At 31.2% G+C, this 18,212-nt stretch overlaps 1 protein-coding gene across 2 annotated transcripts; it reads left to right on the top strand.

Annotated features, from left to right (window-relative positions):
* Nucleotide 1: 1 nt before the first annotated feature.
* LOC106072617 (ras-related protein Ral-A-like) lies at nucleotides 2–18,072 on the top strand. 2 transcript variants are annotated; one of them, XM_056014470.1, is made up of 6 exons: nucleotides 2–145; nucleotides 3,530–3,661; nucleotides 4,377–4,585; nucleotides 10,723–10,897; nucleotides 13,220–13,354; nucleotides 16,400–16,557. In XM_056014470.1, exons 2-5 carry the CDS (start codon nucleotides 3,554–3,556, stop codon nucleotides 13,349–13,351), a joined length of 624 nt encoding a protein of 207 aa, XP_055870445.1. In that variant the 5' UTR covers nucleotides 2–145; nucleotides 3,530–3,553; the 3' UTR covers nucleotides 13,352–13,354; nucleotides 16,400–16,557. The 2 variants fall into 2 exon arrangements, with proteins under 2 accessions (XP_055870445.1, XP_013088478.2); XM_013233024.2 differs by lacking the exon at nucleotides 13,220–13,354 and having other exon boundaries at nucleotides 5–145; nucleotides 16,400–18,072.
* The last annotated feature ends 140 nt before the right edge of the window (nucleotides 18,073–18,212 follow it).

The raw sequence follows: 18,212 nt of genomic DNA, 5'->3' as shown, positions 1-18,212 counted from the left end.
CCGGGGTCACTACGCAGGGTCAATATGACGTCATCAATCCCATCACACCTTTGAAAGTTATCGCCATTTCCAGTTTGGGAAAGAAAAAAGTTATCTTAAATGAATAGTGTATTTGATATATCTAATTTATAGGTCTAGATCAATTGTGAGTTTAACTGTAGATCTAGTTTAAAAAAGAAACTTATTCGTGTATGCTACCATTCATGAAGCTTTAACTTTAGAGCTAATTCTAGATCTAACATTCATTCATTACATTCAACATTGTAATTGTTACGTTTGTTAAATTAAATTGTTAGATTGTTACTTTCAGTACTTTCACTCACTCCAGTTTAAGGCTTAAGTTAAGCTTTGTATTATTATAGACTCTACAATACTAGATCTACATATATCTAGATTGATAGATACGTTACTGTCGTTACTACTCAAATTGTAGATATATTATTAATAATAATTATAATTAATTATATAGTGATAATAGTCTAGAATCTATAGTAACATATAGAATCTACTCTAGACAGTCTAGATTAATAGAATTAATAGATCTATCCTATTATATAGAATCTTAGTCTATTTAAAAATATTTATAAACATTAGTCATTACTGACTTAATCAAAGTTAATCTATTCTAGATTAGTAAAAGTTGTTTTAGTTACTTGAACTTTAGTCAAAAGTTACAAGTAAAAGTTTAGTGATTAGTCTTCTTAGTCTAGTAAAGTACGAAAGTCTAGTTTCTTGATTGTGACTGTCACTCACTTAACAATCACATACAAATAGATCTACTCAAAATTAGATTCTAATTAATTAGACTAATACAAATCTAAGTCTAGGCTAGTCTAGATCTAGAGTAGTTTATTAAATACTATTCAAACACCTGTACTCATAATTCAAAGTTTGACTTTGACAGCACATTATTTGATAATGGTTTGACATAGAAAAGAAAATGAAGTATCAATATCTTCTTTAGTTTAAGGAGAATAAAGGGTGACTACATATATTTGATTTAATTAAAACAAATTTGACACACATTATTTGATTCCACACACCATATAATTTATTTCAAACAGTCTCTATATTTTGGCATCAATAAACTCAGATTTTAATTCTACATTAATATTAATATTTTAATTTTATATTAATATTAACTAAATTTTAAGATACCCAGGCATAGCCCCTCACATGAAATCATTAAGATGTTTTGAAATTATGCATAAATATGAACACAAAAAATAAAAATATGAACACCTGTGGCTGTTTAATAAAAATTAAAAAATGCAGAGACAGGATCAGATGAGATTTATTGAGAACTAGATACTCATCAAACAAAATTTATATAATAAATCCTGGTTTAATAATAAATTAAAGAAACTTTGCAAACTGAAAGAAAACCTATTTTAAAAATTTAAAGAAACTAATGCAGAAAGAGTCCATAAAAAGCACCTTAAAATCAAACATCTAACCCAAAAAGTTAGCAGACAGCTGCAGAGCGAATACAAAAATAAAGTAATATCTGAAGACAACAATAAAAACTTATGGTCATACATTAAATCTAAAAAAATGGAAAAAACAGGAGTATCCCCATTACAAGACGAAGATAACTTAACATATATAACAATAATGAAATTAAAGCTATCTTTCTTAATAAATATTTTACATCAGCATTCTCAGTGTAGGAGACAAAGACATATTAATAAATTTAAACCAAGTAGAAAATATAGAAGATATAAATGTACAAGAAAAGGGATTCAAAAACTATTATAAGCTGTAGTATTCCAGCTAGATTGTTCAAATAACTATTCCAGCTAGATGGCTCAAATAACTAAGCCACGAGCTAGCACCAGTGTTCAAAATACTTTTTCAGGGATCACTAAATCAGGAAAGGGTACCTGCGGATTGGAAAGAAGCTAATGTCCACTCCTCTGTTAACATATTTAAAAAAGGAGAAAAATCTGATCCAGGAAACTACAGACCAGTATCACTTGTAAAATAGTAGAACACATAAATAATATGTAGCAACATCATAAATCACTTAGATAAATATAATGTCATCACTTCATACCAACATGGCTTTAGACTTTTTAAGGCATTTGACAAAGTTCACCTTTGTAGCCTGCTTAAAAAACTAAAATACTTTGGAATTAATGGTTCATTACATTACATCAATGGATTCAAGATTTTCAAAAAAGGAAGAGAACAAACTGTAATAATAAATGGCTCCAAATCAACTCCAATAATAGTAAACTCAGGTGTACCTTAAGGAACAGTCTTAGGCCCACTACTGTTTCTAATTTACATAAATGATGTTCCAAATTGCATTAGTTCAGGAACAAAAGTAGATTATTTTCAGATGATTTCATAATATATAGAACAATAAAAACAACACAAGATACTGACATTGTACAAAAAGAATTAGAAGAATTACAGAAATAGGATTCAAATTGGAGTATTTCCACCCAGAAAAATATCACTTATTAAAAAAAAAAACTAAAGCAAATAAAAACTACTGTAAACCAGTTGCTCTGACTGCAAGCAGATCCTGTATCTTCTACCTCTGCTGCCTTTCCAGACTTACCTGCCCCAGTGTCTCCAGCATCTTCTGCAGGTTCTGCCTCTCCAGATTCACCTACTGCAGTATATCCAGCATCTTCTGCAGCTTATTCCTCCCCAGAAGCCTGTTCTCCCTTTTTTAAAATTATTTTAATACTTTCATGGATAAATGCATTTTATATTTCCTTAATGTGTGTTTTTTTTTTAAATTATGCTGAGTACTGTTTTAGGATAGGATAAGTGCTTACAGTATTTACATACAGTATGTAAATATGTTCTGACTTACACCAAAAATCGGTTTACAGCAGGACTTAGGAACAAATGAACGTTGTAATCGAGGATCCACTGGCATTGTGTCAAAGATAAATAATAACGTAATGAATGTAAAATAGAAATATTACTTATTTTATACATTTATATATGGCCTCAAGTCGCGAGTGACTATTGATCATCTCATAGAAATGAGATGAGACCTGGGGATTAGCTATGGTCAGAATAATGTTGCTAACACAGCATTTGGCTCCCCTAATTGATTATGGGCCTGTGTTCATTTAACCTCCCATATTTCTACGCCACTGCTACTGACTAGTTCATAAGTTCGCGAAGTGAAAATTTGAAAACTGTATAACCTATAGAACTAAATCAAATTATTTTATTTATTACTAAAGCAATAAAAAGTAGTATGATGTTTAAAATATATTTAATATCAATATATTATTCTACTATTTTAAACTTCATCACTTGTGGTTTGTACATACTGTCACTGTTTTTCTTTTAATACTTCTTAAGTTAATTGTACAATTATTGTTGTTGTTTTTTTCCCTAAAAAATATGTTAGGTAAAAAAAATATTTTTAGATGTCAACCACGTCGGACAAGTTTATCTTGTTATTCAGGCTTCTAAAATTTTTATTAAAGTTTTCTGTTGGATTTTAAATTTAACAATAATCTGGTAATTATGTGTTGTTGTTTTTTATTTTCTGTAGGTCCTTTCTTCATAATCTGTCATCATGTCCAAAGCCAAAACACAACAGCCTGCTGTTATACACAAAGTTATAATGGTAGGCAGTGGTGGAGTTGGCAAGTCTGCATTAACCCTACAGTTTATGTATGATGAGGTAATGTACATTTTTTTACAATGCTTAATATCAACTCAATTTGTCTGTCTGGTACAATTTTTGTACACATTATTTCTCCCACACCTAATCTCGGATCAAGTTGAAATTTTGCACAATTATTTTTTGTACCTGACAAAACAAGAATAAAAAAACAAAATTAACAATTGGTAATTAATTATTTTGTTTGGTATCAAACAAGGAAAAGAAATTGTACTTTACAGATGTGGCGATATAAGTTGAACTATCCCTCTTTATACTTTGTATAGAGAATTTGACAGATGCTTAAAAGTTTTAAATTAACAATAGATAGCTATGAAACCTTCTATTTTTATAAGCACTTTGCAGGCACAGTGGGTTAGTGTATTGGCTTAAGCCCTTGAGATAGAATTCAAGTATTAAAACTTTATTTTTATAATATATATATTTAAAAGCTATCACAGTCACCTTCACCCAGATACCCCTTGCACTAGGCGAAAACAATTGTAACAAAATTTTTAGTCACAGATTTATCATTGTTAGTCTAGATCTATTACAAATTTAATTAATTAACTAATCCAAACTAATTGATTCAATTAGGCTTAATATAAGCTTTTTTTTTAAATTAAGAATTTAAAAAAAAAATTCTTGTTTTATTGATTATTTCCTGAAAATTATTTATTTATTTTTTTTTTTAAACTTCAAATTAGAACAATTATTTTATTTGTAATTTTTTTAGTTTGTTGAAGACTATGAGCCAACAAAAGCAGACTCGTATAGAAAAAAGGTTGTGTTGGATGGAGAGGAAGTCCAAATAGATATTCTGGATACTGCTGGCCAAGAAGATTATGCAGCTATACGTGATAATTATTTCAGGAGTGGAGAGGGTTTTCTATGTGTATTTTCTATTAAAGAGCAAGAGTCTTTTCAAGCAACACAAGATTTCAGGTAAAGAAGTGATTAGTAAGAAGTAAAGAAGTGTCATATTACTCATTCTAAATTTAGACCACACTTGTGTTTTTATACAGCTCTAATTTCTACCCATCAATTTTGCATGGTATGTTAATTTATTTTAAATTTTCACTGAATTATTAAGTATTCCTCTAATTCAAAACATTTTTAAAAATTTTTATCAGACAAGTAAAACCTTTTCTTCTATGTTATCTTTTTTTGTCTTATTTTCCCTTCACTCTAAACTCTATTTAGGCTGCAGAGATAGTGCTTATTAGATCATTTTAAGCCTTCCTCTACTTAACAAAAGGCAAAAATAAGTAGTAACTGTTAACAAATATTAAAGCAATTTATGATCTTTAAACTTCTTCTTCGTTCTCATTTTACAAGTCGGAAGGTTCAGATCAGTAATCCTATGACTGAGATGAACCGTGCAGTGGTTTCCAGATCAGGCATTTTTGTTCTATAGAAGGGTTTTGGGGCCAGAGTCTTGTTCAAGCCTCTTGATATAGTATTCAGCTTTGAAGAACATGGTCAGCATTCTCTGCTCGTCCAGACTTTAAGTTTCCAGAACATATGTTGTCTCATTCTGTTGTGTCCGGTTCTGAGTCGAAATATTATGCATTGGTCATGTCGAGATAGCTTATAGGCGTCCTTTTTCTTGTAATTGGGATGTGAGCTGGTCCAATTCTCATTTATTCGACACTTCTTCTGGGTAGAGAGGGATTTATATTTGTTTGTTCATTCTTCCATCTTTGGCCAGTATGTCTGCTTGTGATGTGGTCTTTAAATGACCTAGGATCCTTCTGTAGCATCTCAATTCCATTGCTAGGATCCATTCCTGGCAATGGAAGAACAAAAGCTATGATAAAAATGAGTCAAAACAAGTGTACTTTTTAATTAAACTTTATTGATATTTTGGTTTTAGCTTGCTTTTTTCTGTTTGATTTTTTATTTCAGCTTTCATTTATAAATTTCAGTTTTCTGAATTTACCATATGAACAATGAAAAAATAAATCCGTTTTGTTTTGACTCCACTTTAGTAAGTTAGTTTTAGTTTCCAGTTTTCATTTTTTTTTTTTAATTACTCGTTATAACTTCTTATTTCTTTTCTACTTTGCAAAATGCTGAACTGGTAAACACTACCAGAGAAATTATTTGTTTGGAATATGTATGGTTGAGTTGTTTTTTTGCCTTGTCATGTGTACACCTATTTTTAGCACTATATAGGTCATGATAAATGAGCACAAAAGCCATTATAGATTTTCTTATGGGGCCACTAAAAAAAATATTTTTAATAAACAGATACCTACATTTTAAATTGATATGCATTGGTTGATCTATAGACTTTCTGGAAACGACCTTTCTTCCTCTCTAGCTGGACATTTAAATAATTGTAGATAAATATTTTTACTATGTCATTATCTTAATAACAACTCTTTTGCCTGTGCAGCTGTGTCTAGGGGTTTTGTCAGTTATTAATCCCAAATAAATATATACAATTTCATTAGGCTTGCTAGAGTTTAAGTTTCCCTGGTCTTGTGACAGGAAACTTAACCTAAACATTCACTTGATATGATGGTATCGTTTAATGTTTAGGGAAGTTACTATAATAGTTTTAGGATAGTGAGAGTATAGAAATTCAACTATCTGGACATTAGATTCCACACCTTTCTGTACCCTTTCTTCTAATATAGGCCAAATTCCATGACTGTACAACATACACCACATTGGGGCCCTTCATTGACCATCAATACAATAATTGTCCACCACCAACCCATTTGGCACAAGCTTACTGACAACTCAAAGCTAGTTCACTATAAACATAAATATAGTACACCCTTGCAATTGCTTGTCTTAAGTACATAAACAACTATTCAATTTAATTGGCCCTACATCTAGTTTATTCACATCAAGGTTATCTAGAAGGATGAGTCTTTTTCCCACACTTGCATTTTGACCTAATAATAGAGACAGTTCAAGTACCCCTAGTCAGCTATTAAATGTGCTGCAATGCATGACATGAAAAGATCTCAAACCACATATTCAGCAAAAATACCTCAAGCAATCAACACAATTCATTACAAACAAGAAAAACATTAAAAAAAATACTTAAAAAAAAAACAACAAAGCTTATATGAAGTGTAATTGTATAAATTAGTTTGGATCAGTCTTGCAATTATATGTGTGATTGACCTAGACATAATAAATCTGTGTAATTAGAAATATTTTTACCAACTGTTTTTGTTAACTTTTAGCTTTCTCGATGTGCTATGATCCTATCACTTGTCTGGACCAGTTGTGAAAGGGGGATGAAAGAAAGGGATACCAAAGATACCAAACAAAATAGTTAATTAACGAATTGGTTAATTTTTTAAATTGATATTTGTGTTGTCTGATTCTTCTTCTTTTTCTTCTTCTAGCCAGCTTTATTGCTGCTGAGCTGTGAGCTCTTTTGCAGACTGTGCCAAGGAAAAAAAGTGTGCTGTTTTCTTCAGTTGTTCAGCACTGCCGTACAGGGTGTTGGTTATGTTGGGCTGTAGTGGAAGTAGGGTCTGCCTAAGGTGGATTAGGGAGGGGCATTCAAAGAGGATATGGTTTACGGTTTCAAAGGGGTGGGCGCAGTGTCTGCAAAGGGGTAGTTGTGTGGAGTTTATTTTGTTCAGGTGGTAATTTAATAGTGGTGTGTGTCCTGTTCTTAGTTGGAAGATTGTAGATTGTTCTTTGCGGGGGAGGAAGTTAATACTGTCCAGTTTGTTAGGCGTAGTCATTTCTCTGTACATGGCTCTGCCTGTGTTTCCTGATGCCCAATGGTTGAGCCACTCCTCTTTGTGATTGTTGACTAACATTGACCTTAGGGTGAGGTCTATCTGGTTGTTCCATAGATGAACCTGCCTTTGATAGCTTATCTGCCTTTTCATTTCCTATGATGCCAATGTGTCCAGGGATCCACTGTAGTGTAATATTGATATTTAATTTTGATATCATCTGGTGGATTATCACAATGAGTGTTGTCAACTCTCTTGGGCTGTTTGAGGTGCTGCTGTTAAGTGCTTGCAGAGTAGATTGGGAGTCTGTAAAGACAACAATATCTGATGGTGGTTGCACTCCTTCATATAATTTGTTTTCCACTGTCTGGAGTGCTATGGTAATTGCCTCAATTTCGGCTTGGAAGTTTGAGCAGTAATCACCACAGGGTGCGCTTATCTCAAAGTGTTTATTTTTAGGGAAGACCAGGAAGGCACCAAGACCAGCATTGATGGTAGCTTTGAAAGCCGATCCGTCTGTATAAATATGAATAGCTGTTTTTTGATAGCTTTCGATTGTTTCAGTGGATTTGATTCCTTTGTTAAGGTGTTATTTAGTAAATGTGTTTTGATGGTTGGTTGTTTGTAGTTTAGTCCGGGTATAATGTTTGAAAACCTGGTAATTTTTTCTCTGTTATTGGGTAGGTGGTGTTTTAGGGCTAGTTCGTCAGTAAGTTGGATCAGAGTCTTTTGCTTTTTTTGGTTGTTTTTCCTATTTCTCTGTGTTAGTAATTTATTTGGATGATCGTCCTCCAACCTTCTGTATCTCTCAATAGCTTCTAATGCTGCTCTGTTGTGCCTTAACTTAAGAGGTTCAATATTGGAGTCTATTTCACAGGCTGCTGTGGGAGTAGTTCTCATACCTCCACTAATTAGCCGCAAGGCTTGGTTTTGGATTGTATCTAATGATGATTGATAGGTTTTGTTGGCAGCTACTTGTATGGAGAGACAGTTATCCATTACAGATTTGACATATCCAGTGTATAACTGTCTTAAGGTTTTCTTTTCAGCTCCCCAGGATGTTCCTGCTAGGTGTTTTATTATGTTTAATCTTTGTGATGCCTTTTCTTTTAAATCTGCCATAAAGTGTTTTAGAGACAGTCTTTGGTCTAATTTTACACCAAGATATGTTGGATTTTCTTCTTTATTTATTGGCTGAGAGTCTATTTTTAGGATGTAGTTTCTTTTTGCTGTTTTGTTGCTGTGGCTAAAGATTGAATAAACTGACTTTTCTTTGTTTATTTCCATTTTCCATAATTTTGAATATGTGGAGATAGTTGTGAGGGCTCTATTTAGTTTGGATCTAGTCAGCACTGGATATTTCTCTGTAGTCCAAATTAAAGGTCGTCTGCATAAAGTGCCTTATTGACCGAAATGAGGTCCGGGAGGTCATTCATGAAGATTAGAAAGAGAGTGCAGCTAAGGGCTGAACCTTGTGGTAGTCCTTCTTCCAAACTTTTTTTACTAGAGATGGCACCTTCGAATCGGGTTCGGATGGTTCTGTTTTTTTAAGAATGCCCTGATCCAGCTGTACATTTTTCCATGGATGCCCATTTTTTTCATCTTCAAAAATAGACCTTTTCTCCACACTCTATCATAGGCTTGCTGCAAATCTATAAATACTGCTGTAGTGTGCTTGTTTTCATGAAACCCTTCTACTGTGTCCTGGATAAAACGAAAGAGGTGGTCTTCTGTTCTACTTGCTTTCCTGAAGCCAGCTTGTGCATTGTGGAGCAAGTACTTTCTAGCCACCAATAAAGTCAGTTACTGATCATTTTTTCTGCCATTTTGCCAATGTTGGATGTTAGAGATATTGGTCTATAACTTTTTGGGTCTCCAGGTGGTTTATTTTTCTTTAAAATGGGTATTATGTTTGCGGTTCTCCATTCCTGTGGTATGTCTCCAGTTTTCCATGTATGGTTGATAAAGTTAAGTATACAGTTTTGGGCCTGTGGTCCTAGTCCCCGAATCATTTCATTTGTTATTTTATCGGGTCCAGGAGATTTTCTTGACTTGAGGCTTTTTAGGGCAGTATTGAGCTCATGTAGAGTGAAGGGAGTGTCAAAGATCTGACAGTTGACTGTTGGAGCTTTTTCTTCTTTCTTTAAGATATTACTGAAGGCCTGTTGTCTGATAAAAGAAATACTTTTGCAAAATTTCAGCTTTATCCGAGATTGGGTGTGGTAGAAATAATGTGTACAAATTTTTTACCATGCAGACAGTCTGAGTTGATATAAGCTTTGTAAAAAAGAAAGTATTTTAAAAAAGTCACATCAACAAATGCTTTGAAATAATAAATGTGCAGCTTGGTCTTGTGCACCAAACTACATTGTATGCTTGCATATTAAAGTAAACCCAATTAATCTGGTTTCATTTACTTGTCTAGTGCCGATTTGATGTTTTGAATGGATAATGACTTGCTGCAGTGTTAAAAAAATATATAGTCAAGACAAAATGTAGATTAATGTTAATATTATATATCTGTTTTACTATTTATTTGATTGAACCCCAATATTAAGAAGTTAGTGAGGCTTTTGAACATGCATATTCCATACATACAATTCAACAGATATTGACCTGGTCTTGCACTTATTAACATAGCTGGAAACAATGATAAATCAACCACCAATGTAAGTCTCTCCTAAAAAATTAAACAACATTGCTCTTGCATACCCCATCCCCTTGAGCAAATATGAAAGCTCCATAACCATAAGATGAAGATTAAGTCTTTCCCCATCGTAAAATAAACTCAAATTTAAAAAAGTAGAGTAGTTATAGCCTACAATAGGAGTGTAGATTGAAGAATACAAAACTTGGTTAATTTTTTCGCTATGCAAAAATTACAGTAAAACTGCATAGGTATAGCCAAAAATAGAAACCTTCACTTTTGACAGCATCATCACATCTGCAGTTTGATCTTTAATAACATCCATTATCTTGTAAATTACAGGCATTCCTTCAATTACAAGATAATTACATTCCTTTAGGAGTTTCAGCTTAAAAGTTGTAGGCCATAACCTGATTAAACCAAGAATTCACATTTAGTATTCATATGATTTGGATTCTTAAATGAATCACACTGCACAAAAGATAATTTTCTACAATAGACACAGAGGGTTTGTCAAAAACAATATTTGTTATTAGCTTCTGTATCTTAATGCTTATGGGAAATAAGTGATTAAAAAAAAAAGGCCAAACTAAAAAAAACATTTTGATATTTATCAACACTAAAAAAATATATACATACATTTACATTTTTTTCCATTCCATATTTTTTTTTTTTTTTAAATTTTGCTAAAGGTTTAAACTTGCTTTTCTTTTTTTCAGGGAACAAATTTTGCGAGTAAAAAACGATGAAAACATTCCTTTTTTACTTGTTGGTAATATGGTTGATTTGGCTGATCAACGCCAGGTTAGTGTAGAGGAGGCAACTAAAAGAGCTCAGGAATGGAAAGTCAGTTATGTTGAAACATCTGCAAAAACCAGGGCAAATGTAGATAAGGTAGTGTTGTAGTTGTTTTTATCTAACTATACTGAACATATACTGATTTATTCCCTTTTTCTTTTTGCTATTTTTATAGTTTTCATTTTTTTTTAAATTGCTTTTATTAATTTGATTTGGTTTTGGTTTATTATTAGTAAATTTTGTTGTAGTAATTCTTATAAGACTAACCTTTTTTTTTTTAAAATTTTTTTTTATGTACAGTCAAACCTTGTTAGATAAACATGGTTAAAGATTATTTCTAAAACTCAATCATACCACTATGGTAGTGAATGATTATTTTGAAAATAACTTTTTTTTTTTACAAGTCACAGAAGGTCTTATTAGAAGACCTTTTGAATAAGAAAAAAAAAGACATCTTTTTTTTTTTAACTAGCCATGACCTGACTGTCAGGTTTAGGATTTATTTGGGTTGTTAACTAGCCGTATCTATTAAGGTCCCGGGGTTCAACCTGACAAGAAAATCACTCACACACAGTCGTACATACAGTAACCAACTAGGTGAATAGTTTAAATAACAACAAAAATAAATGAATTTAATTGTATGAAACTGATATATGTGTATGTACAATGAGGATGATAAATAGACAAGATATATATTAGATATATATATGTATATATAATAGGTATATATAAAGATATTATTCAATAATTAATTTAAGCACCTTTGGACTTTGTGACGTAGCAAAACAATTCAAAACAAAAATACAAGACACTCTCGCCCCGTACAAGTACTACGAGTAGAGGAAATAAAAAACTAAAATAACTACATGACACTGACATACCCTTTGTAACACATCCTGTTAAATTAAGGTAGATCTAAACGGTGGTTGGGCTTTTCAAGTTTCCACTGTATTTATTGATACAAAAGTTCAAAACTGTTACAAATTACCCAACCAAACTTAAGTCCTCAAAGACAAATACTTGTAAAGATGCAGTATTCTGTGTAAAGATGCAGTATTCTGTGCCATTTCACACCATGACCTACTCTGTAAACATAAAAATTGCCTGCCATTGAAACTTGGTGCCAGCTGTGTGCCACTTTACTTAATGCACACTTTAAAGGCTTGCTTCTACCTCTAGTTTTTACTTTTTTTTTTTTCATATTTTTTTTTTTTAGTTTGAAAAAAAAAAAGCATTGTTTGCTTCTGTACTTTAAAAAAGTTTCTATTGATATTGATGTTATTGCTATTCTCTGGATAAGATTTCTTTAAGAATACAGTCAATCACCTTCACTTTGTCAAAAGTAAACTCTTGGTCATTCTGAATTCAGACTAATTTAGAACATTTAATATCTTCTTTTAGTGTGTTAATTGGCTTTAAACAAGAAAACAATATAAAAAATTATTTTTTTTTATCAAAGTTTTATATTGAGTGTAATTGTATAAATTAGTTTAGATTTAATCTTTGCAATTAGAAATGTTTTTATCAGTTGTTTTTGTTTAGCGTAATTTCATGCTTTTAGCATTCTCAATGTGCTATGATCCTATCACTTGTTTAAACCTGTTGGGAAAGGGGGTATCTGAGTGAATGTTACCGTGATCGTTTTTTAAATGCATTAATAAAAAACGTGTTCACTCATGGCTCAAGCTGCCTCAAAGGAATTAATTCAACTTATACCATCACATCTGTGAAGTACAATTTCTTTCCTTTGTTCAATACCAAACAAAATATTTATTTATCAATAGTTGTTTTTCTTTTTCATTGATTCCTGTTTTGTCAGGTACAAGAAATAATTTAGCAAAATTTCAACTTGATCTGAGATTGGGTGTGGGATAAAATAACGTGTACCAACTTTTTACCAGAGAGATAGTTAGTTGATATAAGCTTTGTTAAAACAACTACACCAAGACAAGCTAAGTAGCACACTAGGAAATGCTTTTAGAGACTATGTGTATTGCAAGACAGGCAAAAGAAATAATAGACCTACCTGCATTTTGTTATGCAAAATATTTCAAACCTATGTTTTGTAGAAATTTTATATAATAAGATTTGACTGTGATTTGAGTTTTTACATTAACAGTAATTGTTTTCTTGTTGAAACTCACATTTGTTCTGCATGTTGTAACTAAATCTTAAGATATACCATGTTAGTGCATATAAATTCATTCCATATAGTAAAAATCTGTGTATCATTCATATCAAAAGTATTCAAGTTTGTTTGCTGTTGTTCTATACATTTTTTTAAATTTTGATTTATAATTAATTTTTTTTTTTTTTTTTTTTTTTTTAGAAATCAGTAGTTTCTTACAAAAAAGAAACTGTATTTTCTTTTCTTTTTTTTTCTTTTATTTTCATTCTCATTATTATCAACCTTAACAGGTATTTTATGATCTTTTACGTTACATTGGGAAATACAAACTTACTCCCGCTGGCCGTAAGGCTCTTAGTCAGAATGCAACCAATTCTTCTAACCACCCAGAAACAACTGGTTGTAGTTGTGTTGCCATGTAATAGGTAAATAGGTTGAACATTAATGAAACATTTTCCCTCTCCCAATAATTTCTTCCTAACTTTACAACTCCTTTACATTAAGAGCTCATTACAATTTTGCTTGTGTAACATTTTCCTTTGAAAATGTTGATTAATTAAAAACATTTTTATAACCTTCCTTCCATACATATATTCTGATCAAGATGCGAATAACTTTTTTTCTGTAAAAAAAAATAATAATAATTCATAAGCTATAAATATTTCTAGTATGTGATAAATCTGTGATTGAAAAATGTATTAGTTATAAATACAATTAGAGACTGTTTCTTGGTTGAATATTTAGGCTATTTGATAATTCCTCAATTGCATCTGTAGCCAAGCAAACTTTCTCTTTTCTAAATAAACTCTAAAGCAGAATAGGTGGTGGCCATGGTTTTAGTTTTCCATCCTCAATCAGCAGTAGGGATAGAGATGATGTCTCTCTCGTAGGTAAAATGCAATCCCAATCACAGTAGATACTGAAGTCTTAGGGGGAAAAAATGATTTATAGCAAATCAATTTTAAACCTTCATAAAATACATTTAAATTTTAGGTACAAAAAGAAATGTAAAAAAACTGTTTTCAATTTATGCCCAAAGAACTTTACCATTAATATGATGTATGAGTGTAAGGGCTTTGCCTTAATCCTGTTCACTTGAACAATCATCATTGTAATACAAGTTTCATTGGCTTTCAATTCTGTTTTTCTATCATCCCAAAACTATACAAGGAAATCCAGGTTATTTGATCCTGAATAAATAGAAATTCTAGTTAATTCTAATTCACTTCAATAATAGGTTTCTTTTCCTTCTTAGTCTGTAATGAAAAAAATCAGTTAATTCAAAGCTGGGATCTGTATAATTCAAATAAAATATCAAAAATATAATGTGTTAATCATGTATATAAGTGCTAATAGCCTATTTTATGTGAATATGCCAAGTGAGGGGCAGACTGACACCTCTCCACCACCCACCCCCTCTCTTTCACGGTCATGCACACACCACACAATGTGCACTGTGTTGTAATAATAATCTCTTGACACTTATTACTTTTGACTCCCAATGGAGCATATGGTCACAACAGTACTTACCATTGGACTCGGTTTTGTGCAGTTCCCCTCATTTGAATCCGTGTCCAGCCTGCCATCATTGCTTCTTGGTCTCCCGATCTCCTTCATGTTTGTTTTGGTCTCCCAGACTTTCTTTTCCCCTGTGGGTTCCAGTCTAGAGCCTGTCTTGCAATGTTGTCTGCTGTCCTTAGCATTGTGTGCACAATCCAGCCCCATTTGTGTCATTTTATTTCTTTGTCTATTGTTGTTTGATGAGTTGTTTCCCACATGACACCAATTATATGCTGCAAACATTTGTTGTGAATGCCTGGAACTTGTCTATATTTCAAGTTGTTGCTCTTCAAGTCTCTGGCCATACAAAAGAATTGCTTTCACATTTATGTTGAAGATTCAGATTTTACTGTGCTTTTGACCTTAGAATTTTAAAAGCCTGCCTGCTCCCCTTTCTTTTTTTATGGTGTTTATTCCAGATATTCCTCCAGTAGTTTAATTACTCAAAATAATCACTTGTTTTGTCAACTAGCTACATAAATATTTTCTGAATTCTAAAATTAAAAGAATGGCATTGCCAATATTCTTAAATTCCTAATTCTTTGAAGAGTAAATATAAATCTCTTACAATTGGAAGAAAAATAATGTGTGTAAAAAAATAATGTTTAAGAAAGCTATTAAAGAGAAATGAAGTAATTAGGAAAACATCAAATATAAAATATGAAATACCCTCACATTTGAAGACTAAATACAAGGAAAGTAATTTTGAAAAATATCAAGTTCATTCAGCTATTTCACTTGTTAAAATGTAAAAAAAACTCAGATAATTGGAAGGCGCACCTGTTCCCTACTACTATTAAATGGCTTGCATTGACTTTGTTTACAATGTTGTTGTTTTTTTTCCCCACAATTTATAAAACAGTTTTTAAAGTATCACTAACATAAGTTCCTTCCTTCACAACCCTAATTGCAAATTTTCCTTTTATAACCCATGTTTTGTCATTGTATTTGGTAAGACCAGAAAACAAGCATATATTTATAATGATTAAATGGTAATAAAATAAATGAAGATACAACTTTGTTGCTTTAAATTGCCAACAATTAACGATATGGTTAATATATTCTTTTCCTACTTTTTAAAATTTGTTTATAATTATGCTTTCAAAGTCTGAAGTGTTATTTGCAAACTGCATAATTATTAGCCTACATGCACTTTTTCAATTAAAGAAAACTTGTGAAATTCAAAGAAGAAAAGATCCATTCCCAGGAAAGCATTTCTTTTGGGATTTGCTCATTTTTTGATTTTTATGCATGTGCACATTAATTGATCAGATTCTTTTGTTGACATATATAGATCTACTGGTACTACTGAGGTAATCATTTACACTTTTGAAGTCAAATCTGTAATTAAAAAAAATAAATCTTTCACACATGCAGCTGAATGGAAAAACTAAATAAAATTTAATCAAACTTTATTAGTCTGTTCAAGAATATATTTTTTTATGAAGTAACATCCCTATTGCCAATACTTTTTTTATATAGCTTTTAAAAAAATGTTTGCTTTTTTGTATAGTGCTTTGTCAATGCTAAATAAATATTTTGTAATGTTAAACATTGACTTCTAACCAATTACAGGATAAATTGTAGGTCATAAAAAAAAGTTATTTAGCCATCTATTGAATCAGTAATGCATGTCTTATTCACTGCCTTTCATTTTTTTTTTTTTTACGTGTTCTTGATTTTGAATTGGTTGTTTATAAAAAATTAAAATTTAAAATCTTTCTTTTTCTTTATGAGTATATATATCAAGGTGGCTTCATTTAGAATTAATGGATAGCAAAATTTTAAGAATGAACTGCCATTTTTGTCATTATAATGAAATATTTATTGGTTGAAAATTGTGTAAATAATTTTTATTATTATGAAAATAACAGCAGTTTTAATTCTTGTAATTTTTTTAACCCTTATAGGTGTTTTATGATTTGATGCGGGAAATTCGCTCAAGGAAAATGGAAGCAAGTCGACAAAGCAATGGTAAAACAAAGAAGAAAAAGGACAGTACGAAAAAGAAATGTGTCATTTTATAGACTCTAGATAACATGTTCAGAAACAGTTTTAGCCTAATTCCTTTAATCATCAAGAAAATGGAATAAAACCTTTATATATTTGACATTTTGGAAGGTCTTGCTCATCAATCAATGAAATTTTTAAAACAATTTTGGTCAAGTCATTTTTTTTTCACCTGTTTAGTTATTTATGCACATTTAAGAAATGTAATGTGTAAAATAAAAATACAATGACTCATTTATTTATTTTATACTTTTTTGTTTTTAGGTCTATACTCTTTATTTCTGCATGCCTGTGAAATTGTATTAGTTCAACCCAATTGTGATAAATGAACCTGAGTCTTATGTTTTGATATTTTTTTTGTATGTGCTTCATCTGTCACAGTTCCTTTCTGACCATTGAGAATATGTCTGTGATTAAAGTGACCTTTACTTAAACTTTTATTTTAAAAAATTTTTAGTTTAAGGGTAGGGACAAATTAATTGCTTCTGTCACTTACATAATTAACTTAGATCATTTAGAAAATATGCAATCATCATATAGTTTAGAATGTTGTAATTACAATTTTTACTATGTTTTTTTTTCTGTATTGAATTTCACAGTCCAAGTGGACAGCAGCTTGATGTGGTAATTACCTTAATTAGTACTTTCTTTGATACTTCATTTCATGTCTTTTTTTATATTGATATTTTATAAAAATGTATTTTGGATGTATATGTTCCTATTGAAATAACTGTACAGATGTCTGCATTTAACTTTGTACTTGTGTCCATGTTATTTGTTGACTAAGTATCGTAAGCAACCATTGATACTCGGACATCATTTGTTGCTTTGAATGGGTAATGTTGTGTAGTACCTGATTACTATACCCGTTTGTTTTGTTTTTTAACTTCTTGATTTTGTTTGTCTACAACAGTATTAAGTGCACATTAGTTTAAAACTACTGCCTGCTTGGGAGTGGGAGAAGGCAGACACAAGCATTCAGCTGAAACTTTGGACAAGTTTTGCATTTGAAGAAAAGAAATGGTGTTCTGCTGTCAGAATTGTGCCATTTAAAATCAACTGCAATTACCATTTTGATAAGACTATTAATGACACACAGTTGTTGATTTGATTGCAATAATTTGATAAAGATTGCTTCTAGTTTACAAGTTCTTATTTTTCTAATGTAGCTAAATGTTATCCTACTGCAGGAAGGGTGTGCTTGATTGATATCAATACATGTACATAGAAGAATAAACTTTGAAAACTACACCATTGAATGTCATTTCTTGGTCAGCTGTAGCATAAATTATGAACACTTTTCTTGTGGAATAATATCCATCACTGCTTATGAAATATATAGAGCTTTTTTACAAAATGTTATGTTGTGTCTCAGATGCTTGAATATATCTTGCATTGGATGTGTTAGCTTTATGTAGGACATTGTGAGCATGGAGTCTTGAGCTGACTCTCATTACCTTGAGAATTGCTTCACTATCAACAAATGGTGAGCTGACTTATTAAGTGAAAAGCATTTAGTTTGTGTCTTAGGTTATTTATCTATTTATTCAATAAATTTCTTGATAAATGTATCCTTATAAGGATTCTTTTATTTATTTACTGGCTACATTGAAGAAAAAGGTCATTCTACATGAAAGGAAGCTATTTTATCTATTATAGTCTAGTAAAATTGCTTAACACAAATATATTTACTGTAATTTTTAAAGTGACAAA

Source organism: Biomphalaria glabrata, chromosome 1, assembly GCF_947242115.1.
Source record: "Biomphalaria glabrata chromosome 1, xgBioGlab47.1, whole genome shotgun sequence".
Lineage (NCBI taxonomy): Eukaryota > Metazoa > Mollusca > Gastropoda > Planorbidae > Biomphalaria > Biomphalaria glabrata.
Note: the sequence above shows the minus strand (reverse complement) of the source record. Positions and strands in the feature narration are given on the sequence as shown.

What these genes read in the sequence shown, in the direction of transcription:
- LOC106072617 (XM_056014470.1), top strand. Translation starts at nt 3,554, where the DNA reads ATGTCCAAAGCCAAAACACAACAGCCTGCTGTTATACACAAAGTTATA. An exon ending in TACAGTTTATGTATGATGAG is followed by an intron (nt 3,662 to 4,376) that starts GTAATGTACATT and finishes TAATTTTTTTAG; the next exon opens with TTTGTTGAAGACTATGAGCC. An exon ending in CAAGCAACACAAGATTTCAG is followed by an intron (nt 4,586 to 10,722) that starts GTAAAGAAGTGA and finishes TCTTTTTTTCAG; the next exon opens with GGAACAAATTTTGCGAGTAA.